At 41.4% G+C, this 17,422-nt stretch overlaps 1 protein-coding gene across 12 annotated transcripts in view; it reads right to left on the bottom strand.

Annotated features, from left to right (window-relative positions):
• The window catches only part of LOC109623069 (peripheral plasma membrane protein CASK), a 259,898-nt gene that overhangs the window by 8,722 nt on the left and 233,754 nt on the right, over positions 1-17,422 (bottom strand). For 8 of the 12 annotated variants that reach the window (XM_062846932.1, XM_062846933.1, XM_062846938.1 and 5 more), the window contains one exon: positions 16,854-16,907. The exons of the other annotated variants lie outside the window; for them this stretch is intronic. In XM_062846932.1, the coding sequence (XP_062702916.1) occupies positions 16,854-16,907 (54 nt within the window). The remainder of the gene's footprint in view (positions 1-16,853; positions 16,908-17,422) is intronic. 12 annotated transcript variants of the gene reach the window in all.

The following is a 17,422-nucleotide window of genomic DNA, read 5'->3' as shown; positions in this document are numbered from 1 at the left end:
AATAGGCCTTTTCAGTTGACAGGTTCACGTATGCCACTGTTTACAACTGCCGAACAAAGGCGCAAACGCAGACCTGTCAGTTTCATAGGAGAACTGTCAAAGGCCCCCAAAATCAGATGATTTTAGACGTCAAATGAAAAGGCCCATATTGTCAACAGAAGGTGCTAGTGTGAAACGTCAAACGCAAAGAAAAACGATGCGCACGCCTCTGGTTGTGAAAGCCACAACTTTAAATCTTCATGATCGTTAAAAGCGTGATCGAAGTGTTACGTCTATTTATCTGTGGATATGCCATTGTGCAAACTGGTTATGGCATCCCCGTTTTCATCCAGCAACTGTCCGGCAGCAGTTCGTGGCGAAAGCCTTTTAATGAGCCGGTAAATTCGTGACCGGGGAAAAGCTTTTCCCTATAGCCAGTGGATCTCCTCGTGGCTTGCGGGTCGCGTTACTATACTACTAATGGTTGTTCGAAAATGAATTATTCGAGAATTTTTCCTCCTTTTTTTTGGGAAAACGAGAAAAGTTTCAGGAGTGTTTTTTCTGAACCACCCCAAGGGGGAAAAGCCGAATGGTTTCCGTTGTGTTTTTTGGGCGGAAAACAAACTTGGAACGGGTTCCGGTAATGATTAGGGCATTTTAAGCTACGAATAGTTGCAAAGGAAACACGGAAAAAGGGCTAGTTTTATTTTTATGGATTGTCGTAATGTTTCGAACAAACTTGGGTTTTCAATTCTCGAAGTTTTTTGTTCAACTTTTTCCTGAAACAAATTTGTTGGAAATTATCATTTGGATAAAAATATAAAATAAAAAAAGAAAAGTTAAGCTATCCACACAGCTGGTGGAGGACACTGTACTGTTTTAGCCATCTTCCTTCTAGTTTATTTCCATTCCCCTTGAATCCTTTGTTACTGTTCTGAAAGCAATTACACTACGAACTAAGACAGAATAAATAAAGGAGACCTAAAGCTTATTTAGTTGATAACAAATGTACGAATTACAGTTGGCCGGGGTTCTGCTAAACCGAACTAAAGACCATTTTTTGAAAAATTGAGTTTTCTTAACCATTGGATGAAGAATAAGATGATCTTCCTTCTGTATATAAATCCAGTAATTCTGACAGCTCTTGGTGGTGTAAATTCAAAATTTCTGTTTGGCAGAACATACAAAAAATAAAATTCCATCCAACCAGAGTGAACTGTAAACCATTTCAAAGAATCGGTGAAACATTTTAGTTTTGGCCCAGATGATGAACATTTCAAGTTCTCCTCATCGCCGTCAGATTTCTAACTTCTAACCGACTCATAGTAACAATCTGTGATAGAATTGAACATGTTATTGGAAATATGGGTGTTAGAGGATCCACTTATGTTTCAATGGCGCTGATCGCCATTTTTCCAAATCACATTCAGCCAGACCGAACCAAATCCACTGCATTTTAGAATCAATTTTTCTCAACAATACAAAAATCAACTGGTTTCAAATACCTGCATTATGTTGACACTCCTCATACCGATAATTTAATATAGGAGCCGTCATTGAGCAACAAAAAGCTTGAAAAAATTCAAATACTTAGTTCGCTTTGGCTGATCGAAAAATGGCGTTTTCACGAAAACCATCCTTGAGAAGAACGTTTAGAACCTGATTCAGACTTAACGACTGACCTTCAGCTAGGTAAAATGACCTAGAGGTAACACGCTTGGTTATCACTTAGATGATCCAAGTTCGAATCTCTTTCATATTTTTGATTTTTTTTGTCTTAGTTCACTTTGGCAGAACATTTTCATGGTTTTCTTCGACCAGCATAAATTTTGAAGTACACAAATTGCTCCACTTTCACATCTCGGGACAGGACCTCAGGACATGCAAGGACATCATTTGACATAATCACTCTTGCTCAGTGCCTGCACATGCACTGCCTATGAAAAATGAACATGTGGGAAGGGCTGAGCTGGGCGGGCTTCCGCCGTTCATATTTCAAACTATTGAAACCTCCGTACTACCATACTATACGCGTCCTCTCTGATTGATGTGAAGGATTGTGAGCGATATCGATTTCAACTTCATAGACGATGAAAAATCTAGATTTTTTTTACAATCCGACTGGTTTTCTCTGAAACAAAGAAATACAGTCAGCCACACTGAACTATAAACCACATTTCAATGTTTTTGTTCAGCCAGAGTGAACTAAGTGCGAAGTACTGAGAAATTAAATGTAATTACATCAATGATTTCAAATAATTTACATGTATACTTCATCTCTGATGGTTAATAAAGGCTTGTAAGTTACATGTGTGCGGAAAAGTTTCAAATAATCTTAGCTGTTGTTTATTTGTGACTGGTTGAACTTTAAGCTTAATTATCTCGGGATAAAGTTTTTGGCGCTTAGTTCGGTTTAGCAGAACCCCGGCCAGTTATTGTATTATAAAGAGAAAGCAACAAATGTTTAAAAAAAACTTCAAATATGTATAGACTGTTTCAGAAATTATAAATACACTTTGTTTATTCAATTAAATGTACTGTTCTAATGATTTTTACCAACTTGTTTCAGAGTATAGCATATTGTACTCCATATTTTTATATTCCCTTTCAATTGTCTTGATATTTTAAAGAACGGTCGAGTTCTCTAACAAATAACTTAATTTTTCAAATTTGCATTTGCACAAAGGTGTTTTTTAATGATTTCAACATTATTTCTCACTAAATACCAAAAATTATCTAAATTTTTATCACATTCGCTTTCTCAACAAGTTGTCTAAGTAATGCCTTGATCAAAATTTGGGAAAAATCGATAAAGGCATTCCCACAACATTTTTTCGAAGATCAAGTTTCTTATTTTTTAAGGTTTTCTACGGAACATAAGAACTACCACACAGTTTCTTAGCTTTCCTGAACGCATTTAATCTAAACAAACTTATTTTTTCAGCTTATTTGATCCTTCAGATGGCAAAGCTTGTCATACCATAAAAACGAATGCAGTAAGCAGTAATTAAGGGATTCGTTTGCTTAACGTTTGTTGCTACTGGGGTTGTTGAGAAAATTGAAACAAAAAATTTTGCATTGAGAAGGCTCGTAATGGTGGTTCTTGATCAAATATTCCAGTAAAAATTACTCTTACCAATCGAGAAATATCTTTTCTTATCAATACAGCCATTTTTATTGTGTTTGGAAATTAAATATTTTATCTGTGACATTTTTTCTTTTCTACTATGCTACATTTTTTGACCACTTTGTGCAACTTCAAATTTTAATCATCTAGTTTACAGAGCCTTATTTTTTAACTTTTACCAGAAACATCAACAAAATTGGTATTATTTGCTTCGTTAGCATGTTTGCAATAAGAGCTAGAAGAAACTTTTTTGGATATTATGCTCAAATTGAAATGGCAGTTAATCGTTAGTGTATTTATAATTTCTGAAACAGTCTATAGTTTTAATTAATATGAAAATCTATAGATACTATCCTAGAGCGCAAAAAGCATAAACGTCGAAGGTTGGCAAACATTTGAAATACACAAAAATGACTGAACGTATCCGTGAGATCTTTTCCTTAATTCTGTTTTCACTGTTTTAAAGTAATCGATAAATTTAAACGATAATCAGTCAAATCATCAATCATCAGTTACTCTCACGAATATAAATGATTAATGCAGTTTGAGCGACCGTTTGAAACTAGTGTTTACAGTTCTGTCATAGATTTCTGATTGATAGACCTGCCATGATAAGGCATAGCTCCATTGTTCTTTGTGTTTATTTCTTTGAACTATTTTAAGTCATTGCAATTGAATCTAACCGTCATATTCGCATTTTTCTTCGAGTGATTTTCATTCATTATACATTAAAATGCCCATGCTTCTGATTTCCTTAAAAAATCGAAAATGTTCGAATAGGGTATTGGTTCCCTTCTTAAGCATGTGGCTCTCATTTTCATCCTACGAAAAACGAAGGATTGAGGCGCTGTTTGTTTTGTTTCTTATTTTTGTATTTTTTGTTAGAAGTGAGCACCCATGAAAACAAAAAGAACGAAATCAATCGGCCGTAATCGCATGTTTTCGAATAGGATGAATATGGGAGCGTGAGATTACTGATGGAACACATACCCTACTGTATTATCAGTTTTTTTTTCTCGTGCGGAATAAAGATGCGTTATAGACATCCCCACAAATAAACTTTTTGTTTGAAAGGTTTGAAAAGTTCATTTCTAGGGATGACTAAGATACATTAGGCCTGAAGTACACAGGGTCAAATATTTGACAAGGAAAGAACTCAAGACAGTAAGCCACATGAATAAAGTTGAGTAAATACTCTTTACTAAATCTATGTGAAGCCGTGGAGTAAATCTCTGTGAATCTTCACAGAGATCTGAGTAATTAGCATTTACTCAGCTTTATTCATATGGCCTAGTACATCAGTTTGACACTAATGAAAACTCGATCGAGTCAAACAAGTTGTTTGAGCATTGGTTTCTTTTTGGACAATTATTTGACCGCCTACTTAAGAAATCTCTGTAGAAATAACCAGGGAATTTCTAATTGGAACCCTTGGAGGAATTACAGGAAAGATTTGTATGAGTATCCTTGGAGAAAACTCAGGGGCAATCTCAGCAAGAGTTTCTAGGGAAATACCATCAGGATTTCTCCGCCGGCTTTTCCTCGAATTTCTCCAAATGTTCCTCTTTGCTCCTTTAGGAACTCTAGGATTGCCCACTGGGAATTCTGCAGAAGTTCCTTTTGTGATTTTTACAGGGATTTTTTTAAACATTCCTCCACAAATTTCACCTAAAATGCCTGCTGGGTTTTCTCTAGAAAATCCTCATGTCGCGCCTTAAGTAACACCTCTTTGAATGTATTCAAGAATACGTCTGGGATTTCCTCTAGACATTCTTGTTGGTATTCCTCGAATCATTCTTGATAAGAATCATCCTAGGGGCAAGACACTGTGCAAACGAGAACAACTCTGAGAGATTCTGAGTTACTATTTTTATCGATGATCGACGAAATTTATTGAAAGACATCCCTAAAATTGCAATAGGCCTAACAGTGGCATACACGGACCTGTCAACTGATAAGACCTATTTTCATTCAGCACATGCAACACTTTGCAGTTTGACATTGGTGCCAGACCACACTTTGCCATAAATGGTAGAAATTCTGAGGAACTGTGAGGAATTCTGAACAACACCCCGAGCACAGATTTGCTCTCGTTAGATCTGTCTTGGTCCTAGGAACCACCCAGCAAACACTGCTGTAACTTTTCTATAGATTCCTCCAGAAATTCACAGATATTTTTTCAGGAACTACTTGAGAATTTCTCTAGTAATTCTTCCAAGAATGCCTCTAGGGATTCTTCCAGGAGAATTTATGTTGAAATTGCTCATTGAATGCTGTTGGGATTTCTGCAGGATTTCGTGGTGATACCTCTAGGAAATCTTGCTGGGATTCCTCAAGCAATTCCTGACGGAATGATTCAGCAATTGCTGGAGGATGCTTAAGGATTCCAATATCTGCAAAAATACCGTCTGGAAATACGTGTGAAATCCTAGCAAGCATGCTTGGAGAAAACCTGGTAGGAGTTCCTGAAGGAATCCGAGGTATTCTGAGAAGAATTCCTAGAGGAATTATTGAAGAAATCTCTAAAGGAATCATCGGAGGAATCCTTGAACAATGAATGGAAGAATCACAACAGAAATTTCATGGAGAATCGCGTCAGGCATTTCTGGAGGAATTCTAAGAGAAATTCTCAAAAGATTACACTATCAATTCTTGTAGGAATGACTGCTGGGGATTCTCCGAAAATTCCTCCTAGGATTCGTCCAGAATTATTTCCTGAGATTCTTTTCCAAGGATACCTCTTGCAATACATCCAGTAAACAGGAGGGATTTGAAGGCATCCTTCTAAAATTTCTTCGAACATTCTTGCTGAGATTTCCAAGCATTTTAAGCAGAAATATCTTCAATTATTGCTCTTGAAAGTTCTAGTGGAATTCCTGAAGGATTCTTTGCAGATGTTGCACGGGAACACCCAGAACAAAAATTCTGGAAGATCCCTCCCTGAAATGTCTAAAGAAACCCTAGTATCAGTCCTGAAGCAATTCCAGCAGTAGTTCTCGAAATAATATCAGGAGGATTCCCAGTAGGAATACCTAATCCTAAGTAGGAGAAATCAATGAATATTTTACAGCAGGAATTACTGGCAGAATCCCAGCAAGAAAATCGTCCTTTCAAAAATTTATGCGGGAACTCCAGGACGAATTTCTGGAAGAGTCTATGGAGAAATACCTTCAGATGTCTCGATTTCTGGAGGAATCCCAGTTGTAACGAACGAATTCAGATGAAACTTATTTATTTCCAAATAGTATTACAAAATTGATTTTCAATTATATAAAGATGCTAAATCAACAGGCGACCGGATGAACGACGGTTCAGACCCACACTGAATCATCATCAAGCAAATGATCGTGCGGTACCTCCACCTTAGGGTGTCCCAAAACGTCGCGTTACACAGTAGGCATTTTTGAGAGCAAAATCAAAATGTATCCTTGGAGAAATCACTGGAGGAATAATTGTGGAAATGTTTGGAAAAGTCCATTGCATGGATTCCCTGGAGGAATCCGAGGAGAAATTCCTGAACGAACATTTGAAGGTATTTTTTCAGCAATCCCAGCAAGAATCCCCTATAAAAGCCCACCAGGAATTCCTGGAGGCATTCATCTAGGAATTTCTCCAAGATGAAACCAATTTTAAAAATATTCTTATGCATATTTCTTTTGTGATACTTACTTAGGAAATTTCTCCAAGGTATTCTATAGAAATTCCTCTTGCAATTTGTTCAGAGATTTATTTAAGGACCTTTAGTATTTTTTCCTAGAGAATCAGCTGATATTCCTACTAGAATTTCTCTAGGTGACAGAATTGTTGTACAGTATCGTCTTACTCCGCTCATATGACAAAGACTGTTGTCGAACCATGGGGGTAACGTTTTAATTTGATAAACTGGGCACTCTACACTACCTTGCGCATTGTTTTTTATTCTTCAATCACTTAACACCTATGTGCCTGTGCCTCATTTTGCACCCTATTTCAAAACTTTAAAAATCTGATTCTCAGCCGTTTCTCAACGAAAATTTGTGAAATTTTGAAAGTTGATCACAAAATCCTTCTAGTTTATGGAACCGGTATCATGGTTCCGATTTTTTCCGTTGTTCCGGATTTATGGCCGTGGGTACTGGGGTAACCTCCTTATCAGATAGAGGTGCAACCTATAATTCGCCTTCGAAAACTAGCTTGCAACATTCCAAACTTCATGATTTTGCAAAACAAGAGTATTGGAGCATATTTCTAGAGATGCTGAATACACTGGCCACTTCTCCGGATGTTCCGGAAACCTGGTGCCCTCAGGGAAGTGGCCACTTTCTGACCGGTTCTGAAACCTTGCTTGCGACATATCAAACTTCATGATTTTGCGAAACAAGAGTATTGGACCATGTTTCTAGAGATTTCACATACACTGGCCACGTCTCCGGATGTTCCGGAATCCTGGTGCCCCCAGGGAAGTGGCCACTTTCTGACCAGTTCTGAACCCTTGCTTGCGACATATCAAACTTCATGATTTTGCAAAACAAGACTATTGGTACATGTTTTGAGAGATTTCGGATACACTGACCACATCTCCGGATGTTCCGGAAACCTGGTGTCCCCAGGGAAGTGGCCACTTTCTGACCAGGTTTGAACCCTAGCTTGCGACATATCAAACTTCATGATTTTGCGAAACAAGAGTATTGGACCATGTTTTTAGAAATTTCACATACACTGGCCACGTCTCCGGATGTTCCGGAATCCTGGTGCCCCCAGGGAAGTGGCCACTTTCTGACCAGTTCTGAACCCTAGCTTGCGACATATCAAACTTCATGATTTTGCAAAACAAGACTATTGGTACATGTTTTGAGAGATTTCGGATACACTGGCCACATCTCCGGATGTTCCGGAAACCTGGTGTCCCCAGGGAAGTGGCCACTTTCTGACCGGTTCTGAACCCTAGCTTGCAACATATCAAACTTCATGATTTTGCGAAACAAGAGACCATGTTTCTAGAGATTTCACATACACTGGCCACGTCTCCGGATGTTTCGGAATCCTGGTGCCCCCAGGGAAGTGGCCACTTTCTGACCGGTTCTGAAACCTAGCTTGCGACATATCAAACTTCATGATTTTGCAAAACAAGACTATTGGTACATGTTTTGATAGATTTCGGATACACTGGCCACATCTCTGGATGTTCCGGAAACCTGGTGTCCCCAGGGAAGTGGCCACTTTTTGACCAGTTCTGAACCCTAGCTTGCGACATATCAAACTTAATGATTTTGCAAAACAAGACTATTGGTACATCTTTTGAGAGATTTCGGATACACTGGCCACGTCTCCGGATGTTCCGGAAACATGGTGTCCCCAGGGAAGTGGCCACTTTCTGACCGGTTCTGAAACCAAGCTTGCAACATATTAAACTTCATGATTTTGCGAAACAAGAGTATTGGACCATGTCAGATGTTGGACCATGTCAAAAACTTGTTCTTCTTCATGGTTCTACGTTCCCACTGGAACTTGGTCTCTCTCTTCAACTTTCTTTGCCTGCCATTGCATAAATTTGTGTATTGTGAGGCAAGCACAAGGATACACTTGACCCAGGGAGTTGAGAAAATGTAGCCGACCTGAACGGGAATCGAACTCGCTGTCTCTGTATTGACCTTTACCACTAGACTAATTGGAGACCCTGTCAAATCCCGTAGGGGCCATCCATAAACCACGTAGTCATGGTGGGGGGCGGGGTTCGGGTAAAGACCACGGTCCATACATTTTCTTTTGTATGAACGAAAAAGCTCGCGGGCGGGGGGAGGGTGTATTCGGAATCTCCCAAAAAATGACCACGTGATTTATGGACACCCCTTTAGGTGAAAATACAGTTGCCACATATGTACGTGATTGCTTCTTAGTACCTAATTCTCGTTGTATCTTATCGACTGTTCCAGAGAGTATATGCACATCTTGGTAACCCGCAATCACCTAGAAAAATCAGCCAGTAAATAAAATTTGTTTGGCATTTTAAACATACTGATTTCTCAACTATCGAGTTGTAGAGAGTTGACTTTGTTACAATTTCGTCTAATTGCTTATATATGTATTTTGTTTCTGTGAGCCACAAAAGATCTGATTCTATATTTTCAAACATATTTTGTAACTTGCTTTTGGTTTATTGTGGCACCAAACAGCAATAAATTTTAAATTATTTGCAGGAAAAACCAAAGGTGGTAAGGATGTACAATTCACTAAAAGCAGGTGAAGATTCATTAGATCTTATTCCTGGAAGCTATATATGTAAACGGCGGAAAGACAGATATTCCTGGCAATATTTTTCAACACTCTCGATATCTGCGCTCACAATTCCTACATCACATTCCTTTTTGCGCTTTCAAGCTTGGCTTTCGAAGGAGTTTGCCGTAAATCACGTTAGGACGAGACAACAGGACAGCATTCTATATGATGATGTAGAAAAAAACAAAAGGTGTGATTTATCGATCTAAAGGAGTGTCCATTATGTAAGTCGGCTGTTTGTTCATCATATTATCGAAATGTTAAATTGTACGCATGTCCGGATTGTATGAACGAACAGCCAGATATTCGGGAACTGAAATACATATCAAAAAATCAGAAGATGTTGGTACTGTTCACGATACCGTGACGTGAAAACAATGATCAGTTGCCTCTATTGTAATCGTTCAGTATGCGAAAGGCATTCTAATAAAAGAGAAAACTATCTAAAAACTCCCTGGGATACCAGCTTTCCGGAACAACCGGAGAAATGGCCGGTGCATCAGAAATCTCTAGAAACATGGTCTCTCTTGTTTCGCAAAATCATGAAGTTTGATATGTCGCAAGCGAGGTTTCAGAACCGGTCAGAAAGTGGCCACTTCCCTGGGGGCACCAGGACTCCGGAACATCCGGAGATGTGGCCAGTGTATCTGAAATCTCTCAAAACATGTACCAATAGTCTTGTTTTGCAAAATCATGAAGTTTGATATGTCGCAAGCTAAGGTTTATAACTGGTCAGAAAGTGGCCACTTCCCTGGGGGCACCAGGTTTCCCGAACATCCGGAGATGTGGCCAGTGTATCCGAAATCTCTCAAAACATGTACCAATAGTCTTGTTTTGCAAAATCATGAAGTTTGATATGTCGCAAGCTAGGGTTCAGAACTATTTGGTCAGAAAGTGACCACTTCCCTGGGGGCACCAGGTTTCCGGAACATCCGGAGAAGTGACCAGTGTATCCGAAATCTCTCAAAACATGTACCAATAGTCTTGTTTTGCAAAATCATTAAGTTTCATATGTCGCACGCTAGGTTTCAAAACCGGTCAGCAAGTGGCCACTTCCCTGGGGACACCAGGTTTCCGGAACATCCGGAGATGTGGCCAATGTATCCGAAATCTCTCAAAACATGTACCAATAGTCCTGTTTTGCAAAATCATGAAGTTTGATATGTCGCAAGCTAGGTTTCAGAACCGGTCAGAAAGTGGCCACTTCCCTGGGGGCACCAGGTTTCCGGAACATCCGGAGAAGTGGCCAATGTATCCGAAATCTCTCAAAACATGTACCAATTTTCTTGTTTTGCAAAATCATGAAGTTTGATATGTCGCAAGCTAGGTTTCAAAACCGGTCAAAAAGTGGCCACTTCCCTGGGGACACCAGGTTTCCGGAACATCCGGAGATGTGGCCAATGTATCCGAAATCTCTCAAAACATGCACCAATAGTCCTGTTTTGCAAAATCATGAAGTTTGATATGTCGCAAGCTAGGTTTCAGAACCGGTCAGAAAGTGGCCACTTCCCTGGGGGCACCAGGTTTCCGGAACATCCGGAGAAGTGGCCAGTGTATTCAGCATCTCTAGAAATATGCTCCAATACTCTTGTTTTGCAAAATCATGAAGTTTGGAATGCCACAAGCTAGTTTTCGAAGGCGAATTATAGGTTGCACCTCTATCTGATAAGGAGGTTACCCCAGTACCCACGGCCATAAATCCGGAACAACGGAAAAAATCGGAACCATTATACCGGTTCCATAAACTAGAAGGATTTTGTGATCAACTGTCAAAATTTCACAAATTTTCGTTGAGAAACGGCTGAGAATCAGATTTTTAAAGTTTTGAAATAGGGTGCAAAATGAGGCACAGGCACATAGGTGTTAACCTAATGTGCAGCTCTTTTGTCCACTAGGGCACTGCGTGAGCGATTCCAATTGGAAGCTGTACTTACAATTTGTACAGCGCCTAAATGTATTCTATTCTAATCATACTACATATATCCAACTGGCATTTCAACAGTTATTCCCGAGATTTTGGCGAAGCTTCTTCCAGGAGTACTGCAAAAATAGTTCTTCCAGAAAATCTTCTAGATAGTTTACCAGGGTTTCTCTTGGGGATCACCGGTAGTTTCTTTCGGGATTTCGCTTAGAGCTTTTCAGAGTTCCTTCTAGATGCACCAGTTTTTCTCATAATTTCTCCAGAAGTTCCTTTCAAGATTTCACAAATATATTGGTCTTCTCCTATAGGTCTTTCAGGACTTTCATACCAGATTTTACCTAGATTCCTTCCGATATTTCTCCGGGTTTTCTAACAAGAAACTGCGTAGGTTATCAGTGGAGGTATTCCGATAGAATCTCCTGAACAAGAAACCCCTGCAAGAACTCCAAGATCGGCCATTAGAGAAATCCAAGAAGGAATCTCAAAGTCCTGAGACAATTTTTTGGTAGGTATTACGTAAGGAAAAGTCTCGCCAGGTACTTTGGGAGCAGTACCGAAAAAGAAATTCTGGAAAGAAACTCTGCAGGATTCCCGTGAAAAATTCCAGAAGAAATCGATTGAAACTCAAGAATTCTAGAAGATGAAAATGAAGGAATCCCAGAAAGAATAAATTGTTCGGATTCCAGTTCGAACCTCATGAACAAAGTAAAGAGGGGGTAAAAACGATGACTGTGCCTGTCGAGAACGATAGACCGCGTGCACTTTTATGTAAGCATCTCAATGTAGTTTTCGTCTGTTGATTTTTTTTTTTTTTTTTTTTTTATAAAAAGTTACGTTTATTTGTCGATATTGCTTAAAAAAATTATTCACATAATTACTTAAACGTCGACATCAATAGTGAAATTTAGTTCATCGATATCTATCCGTCCATTACAATCACTAATGAAGGAAATATAATTCACTAAAATCTTCAATAATTTGGTTCTCGTCCTTGTTCCAATTCGTTCTAACGATGGTCGCAGTAGTTCATCAGCTTCGATCCTCCGCCCACAGGTCTGCATCAGTTTTCGCTGTAGTAGTTCGAACGCATTGTTCACTCGTCGACATGCAAAAAATTTATGCTGCATTGTTTCTACGTGTGTTCCACAATGCGCACAATCTTCTCCATCTGAACGTCTCATCCTGAATAGCAGTCGGCGATGTGGAGTTTTTTGGTTTATCCACATGTACAGTGTGCTCCGATGGGACGAAGGTAGGTCACGGATGAAAACGTTCTTCCATATCCGAGCCCAATTAGCGTTTGGATTTTCAGTCTCCACTTTCAGTCTGTCTGTACGCTCGATGAAATAACGATGGATTAGATCGGCGGAAGGGTGCTGACGGATTTGGAAGGGTAAACTGCGTATGTTTTTAAGGAGTATCTTTAGGCAGGAAAGGTCTGGGATTGAATTTGCGGGGGGAGGATTTGCTAAGATTAGAAGGGAATTATAGTACGGGAGGGAATCGATCTCTTGGAGATGTCGGTTGATGAGAAGGGCGCTGAATTTCATTGCTGGAATATGCAACTTGATTCCGCCACTTTCCTTGCTGCGTGCAAGTTGCTGCATTGGGACGGTCGCGGGAACACCGCGGAAGAGGTATCGTCGCATTGTAGCCGTCACTTTTGCAACGTGTGCTGGTGTAGCAGCCAGGTGGGACGCCAAGTACCACATTTTGGACGACAGAAATGTGTTCAGTAGAGTGACCTTTTGGAGAAGAGTCAAACTGCGCTGGGAATGCAGCCAAACTAGCCGCGAAAAGTTTGCAACGATTGTATCCCAATTTATCGTTACCATCTCCGCAATAGAATTTACGAAGACGATACCGAGAATCCTGATCGTGTTTTCTGTGCGGAGCCACGGCACAGTGAGGGGATTATTAATTTGGCCAACGTTGATTGCTGTCGTTTTGGCCTCATTCAAGCGTGCGCCAGCTATCGTTTCGAAGCGCCTGAACAAATTTCGCATCGCGTTCAGTTGGTCCGTACTAGTGACGATTGCACTGATGTCGTCGGCGTAGGCAACAATTAAATTTCCCTCACACGCTTGTTCTAATTGTCGCAGAAGCGGGTGCAGGTACAAAACAAAAAGATGCATGGAGAGAGGGTCTCCTTGCCTAACCGATCGCTGTATCGGAAAGGGTGCTGAAAGCGAGCCGTTGATGAGAAGTCGGGATGAAGAAGACTCTGCTATGTGGGCCAGTAAATTTACCAACGCCGCATCAAAACCCAGGGAGCGCATTGTGTGGAATAAAAATCCGTGATCGACTCGATCGAAAGCATGATCCAGATCAAAACTGATCAGCTTTCCACAACGACCGTTCGCTTTCATCTGTGCAATCCTGTCCTTGATTGCAAGAGTTGCTTGGAAAATATTTCTTCCAGAGTTAGAGCATTTCTGCGAAGCAGTCAAAATATTGTGGGAGCGGAGCACTTCATCTAGCCGCTTTTTCAAAATTCTAGACAGAATTTTATAGTCAAAATTGACCAAGCTAATCGGTCTATATGAACGAGCCGTTTCTCCTCCCCCTCGTTTTTTCACCAACACTATTACGCCGTCGACGAATTGCGCTGGAAAGTTTGACCTAAGAGCTTCATTCATAACGAGGTTGAGCTCCCGGTGGATAACATCGAACGTACGCAGATAAAACTCTTTGGGTAGTCCGTCGGGTCCGGGTGATTTTTTCGCAGCACTCGTCCGTATTGCCGAAAGAATATCAGCTGTTGAAATGTCGCTCATACACGCTGCACTTACGTCATCATTCTCTGGAATAATTCTCTCGCAATCGAAAGCATCTCCCGCTTCAACATTCTCCCGTGCATAGAGATTGGTGAAGTACTGTACCATGTGATCTCGTATCGCATCTGGATCGCCGATTACTTCGTCATCATCGTTCAACAATCGCTCGATGGTATTGTTTCTCCTCGCTCTTTCCCCCAGCTGGAAAATGGAAAGTGGTTCGCCAGCAACAAGCGTTTCGTTTATTCGGACAAACATTTCCGAAAAACGACGTTGGTGCGACAGCATTTCTGCTTTCACTCTGTTGATGGTCACTAGCATGGTACGGTTGGTGTGGTAGTCGTCGTATGCCTGCCGTAGCAGCTCATAGAGGCGTTGCTGCTCGTTGTGGAAAGCATCAAAGGCAAGCTTCGATTTCCACCGGAAAAACGATTTCAGGCTTGGTTTCGCATGCGAAAGCCACCATTCCATCCAAGACGAATAGTTGCGGCGCCGCCGGGTCCAATATTGCCAGCGAATTTGTAGTTCTTCAATGTTTTCGGCGGTTAGGAGGTGGGGACGAAGGGACCAAAAACCTCGTCCGGGCGGTCTGTCGGGGAGGGGAAGGCATACTCTCGCAGTTAAAGCTTTGTGGTCCGAGAAGCAAACGACATGAACAGCTGTTGTTCTCAGCTGTTGTCGGAGACCGCTGCTCACATAGAGTCGATCGAGTCTGGACGACGAGTTGTGCGTTATATAAGTGTATCCCGTCTCTCGCGAATGGAGCTGTAGCCATGCATCATACAGTCGTAGCTGTGTTACGGTTGACTGTAGTGCGGGACTCGAGTTGGAGCCCGTTGCATCACACTGCCTAATCACACAGTTAAAGTCCCCACCAAGGATGACGTGGTCGGTGCGATGTCGCAGGTAGTAGGCAACGGTATTGTTGTAGAAGCGTTCACGCTCGGCTCGGAATACCGATCCCGACGGGGCATACACATTACACAAGGTGGTGTTTTGCACTCGTAAGGCTAGTAAGCGGCCGTCCAGGCTCTTTTCGACATGTGAGAATTTGATGTGCTGCTTAAGAGCAATTGCGGTCCCTCTTCTCGCATGATCGACGTTGCAGACGACGTTGTACCCAGGGAGGGCAAGCTGTTCGTTTTCAACCTCCTGCAGGAAAACAATGTCGAGGTCGAGCGTGCGGATGAATGTGCGGAGTGCTTGTATTTTCGTTGTGTTGGTGATCGTGTTGATGTTGATTGTGCCGATGTTAACACTCGTGTACTCCATTATTGTTGGATATCCTCTCCGGAGTCTCGGCTGTGTTTGATGGAGTCGTTTGGTCGCATCTTTTTCCCTGGCGGTGATCTTCTGCTCCGCTGGTGCCGACTATTGATTGATGACGTCGATGTTTGAGAGGAGTCTGTGTCATTGCCGTCCGTGTTGCATGTTGTGACGAAGCTTGTCATCGGGGTTGAGAGTGGCGTCAGAAGAACGACGGGCTGCGCTCCAATGGATTTTGCAGCGGGAGGCGGCATCGTGCTTTTTTGTTGTGCTGTTGTGATTCGCTTTTCTTTCGCTTTGACCACGGGTTCGTTTGCCGTGGAGATTGGGTGTACCTGCGACGGCTGCAGTTTCGGAGGAGGGTTGTTCAGCTTGACCGGTTTAGGTGGCAGCGCCGGTTGTTTTGCAACAGTAGCGTAGGATTGGTCTGCTGCGAGTTTTTGCACCAGCAGTTTTTTGTTCTGCACGCATGGGATTCCCACATGTACGAACTCTTGGCAGTGCAAGCACGTTTGCCGCTGCCCTTGTACGCCACTGCCGTGTCTTCACCCTGAATCGTCACCAGAGAAGGGATGTTTTTCTTCACCACCATCCTAGCGACACGCACACCAGTTTTGATTCCGCCGAAGGCAGTTCGTTCGTCCCACAAGAGGTCACGAATGTTGATGACGTCACCGTAATCGCCGAGGAATTCGCCGATCTGCTCGTTGGACACCTCGTTGGACAGATCGAACAGGCGCACTTCCACAGCACCATCCTCCATCACGATACGCATCTTGTACGATTTACCATCAAACACGTATTCGTGCTTGTTGTCGTGTTGTCGAACGATTGCCTCGGCAAGTTCGAGGTTGTTCACCTCTACGAAGGTGCAGCCTAGCCGTCTGCTTGGCTGGAGTAGAACCACATTTTCTCGCGTGAGACCGAGCTCTTTCCCAACGAATTTATGGATTTCTTCGTGGGAAAGTTGCTTCGGAAATTGCGAATAATCAACGCGAAAAGTGTTTTCGCGACGCGGCATCGCGGAACACGACGGCGCGGAATCTGAGCTACTTGTTCTTTGTATCGACGAAAAAACGTAAAGAAATAGTCCGTGAACGACTTCCGACACTTGCTCGCTTCGAGATTATCGACTGATCGGCTCGGAAGTTGAGCGCTAACTAGTTGATCGAAAATTATGTAAATTAGTATGGACTTATCCACCCGTGAACTGAATTCAAAAAAATAGAAAAGTTACGAAGAAAATTCATATTTTCTAAACACGATAAACTATGGAGCATTCAAAAAGGATACAAAAATGTAACAAGTGACTTGAAATGATTGTCTTTTGAAGAAAAATACTAATAGGACGGTTAGAGTTTTGGAAAACTAGTCTCTCCACATGGCTCCTAAGCCTTGGTGAATAAACAGGTCTATTTCCAGTGTGAAAACGTCTTTAGTGTTTAGCAGTCAAACAATAGGAAAGAAGAATAAAGAATAAAAAAAAATTTATTCCGAGCAAGTGTTAGTTTACATAAAAAGCTAATACCTGTAGATCCGTCACATCCTTCTGCGTGTGCCGAGCAACCGGGCCCTACCTCTCCTATACATATGCATGTATGTATGTATGTCGAGTGTAGTAAGTGTGTAAACAAATAGGTAAAACAAGACGGGGGTTTCATTTGAATTATACAGTCAACTTGCTTGAAATTCTATCATTCTGAGTCTCTAGTTTGGTAACTTGTTGGTTTGTGTAGAAAATCTTTTTATTAACTGTTTAAACTCATTAAAATGAGATGAAATAAAAACGAAGAAAATCTAAGTTCTACACAAAAACTACGGACACAGAGGATTTCCGGGAGTTAAAGAAGGAACAGAGAAACAGGGAACGACACAGCGGAATATAAAAAAATAAAAACACAAGACTCATTCACACACAGACAGAATAGTAGTGATCGGTGAACAACAATTGCCAAACTCAAACTCAAAAGGCATCAGAGTTGAGCAACATTCTAAAACGGGGTAACACACACGCACGCGGGCATACGGGCAGAAGAGAACGCATTGTTCTCACGGTGGATGAGAAAACATTCGCGAAACAATAAACAGACGGGAAGA

Source organism: Aedes albopictus, chromosome 1 (assembly GCF_035046485.1).
Source record: "Aedes albopictus strain Foshan chromosome 1, AalbF5, whole genome shotgun sequence".
NCBI classification, from domain to species: domain Eukaryota; kingdom Metazoa; phylum Arthropoda; class Insecta; order Diptera; family Culicidae; genus Aedes; species Aedes albopictus.
This window is presented reverse-complemented; position numbering and strand designations above follow the sequence as displayed.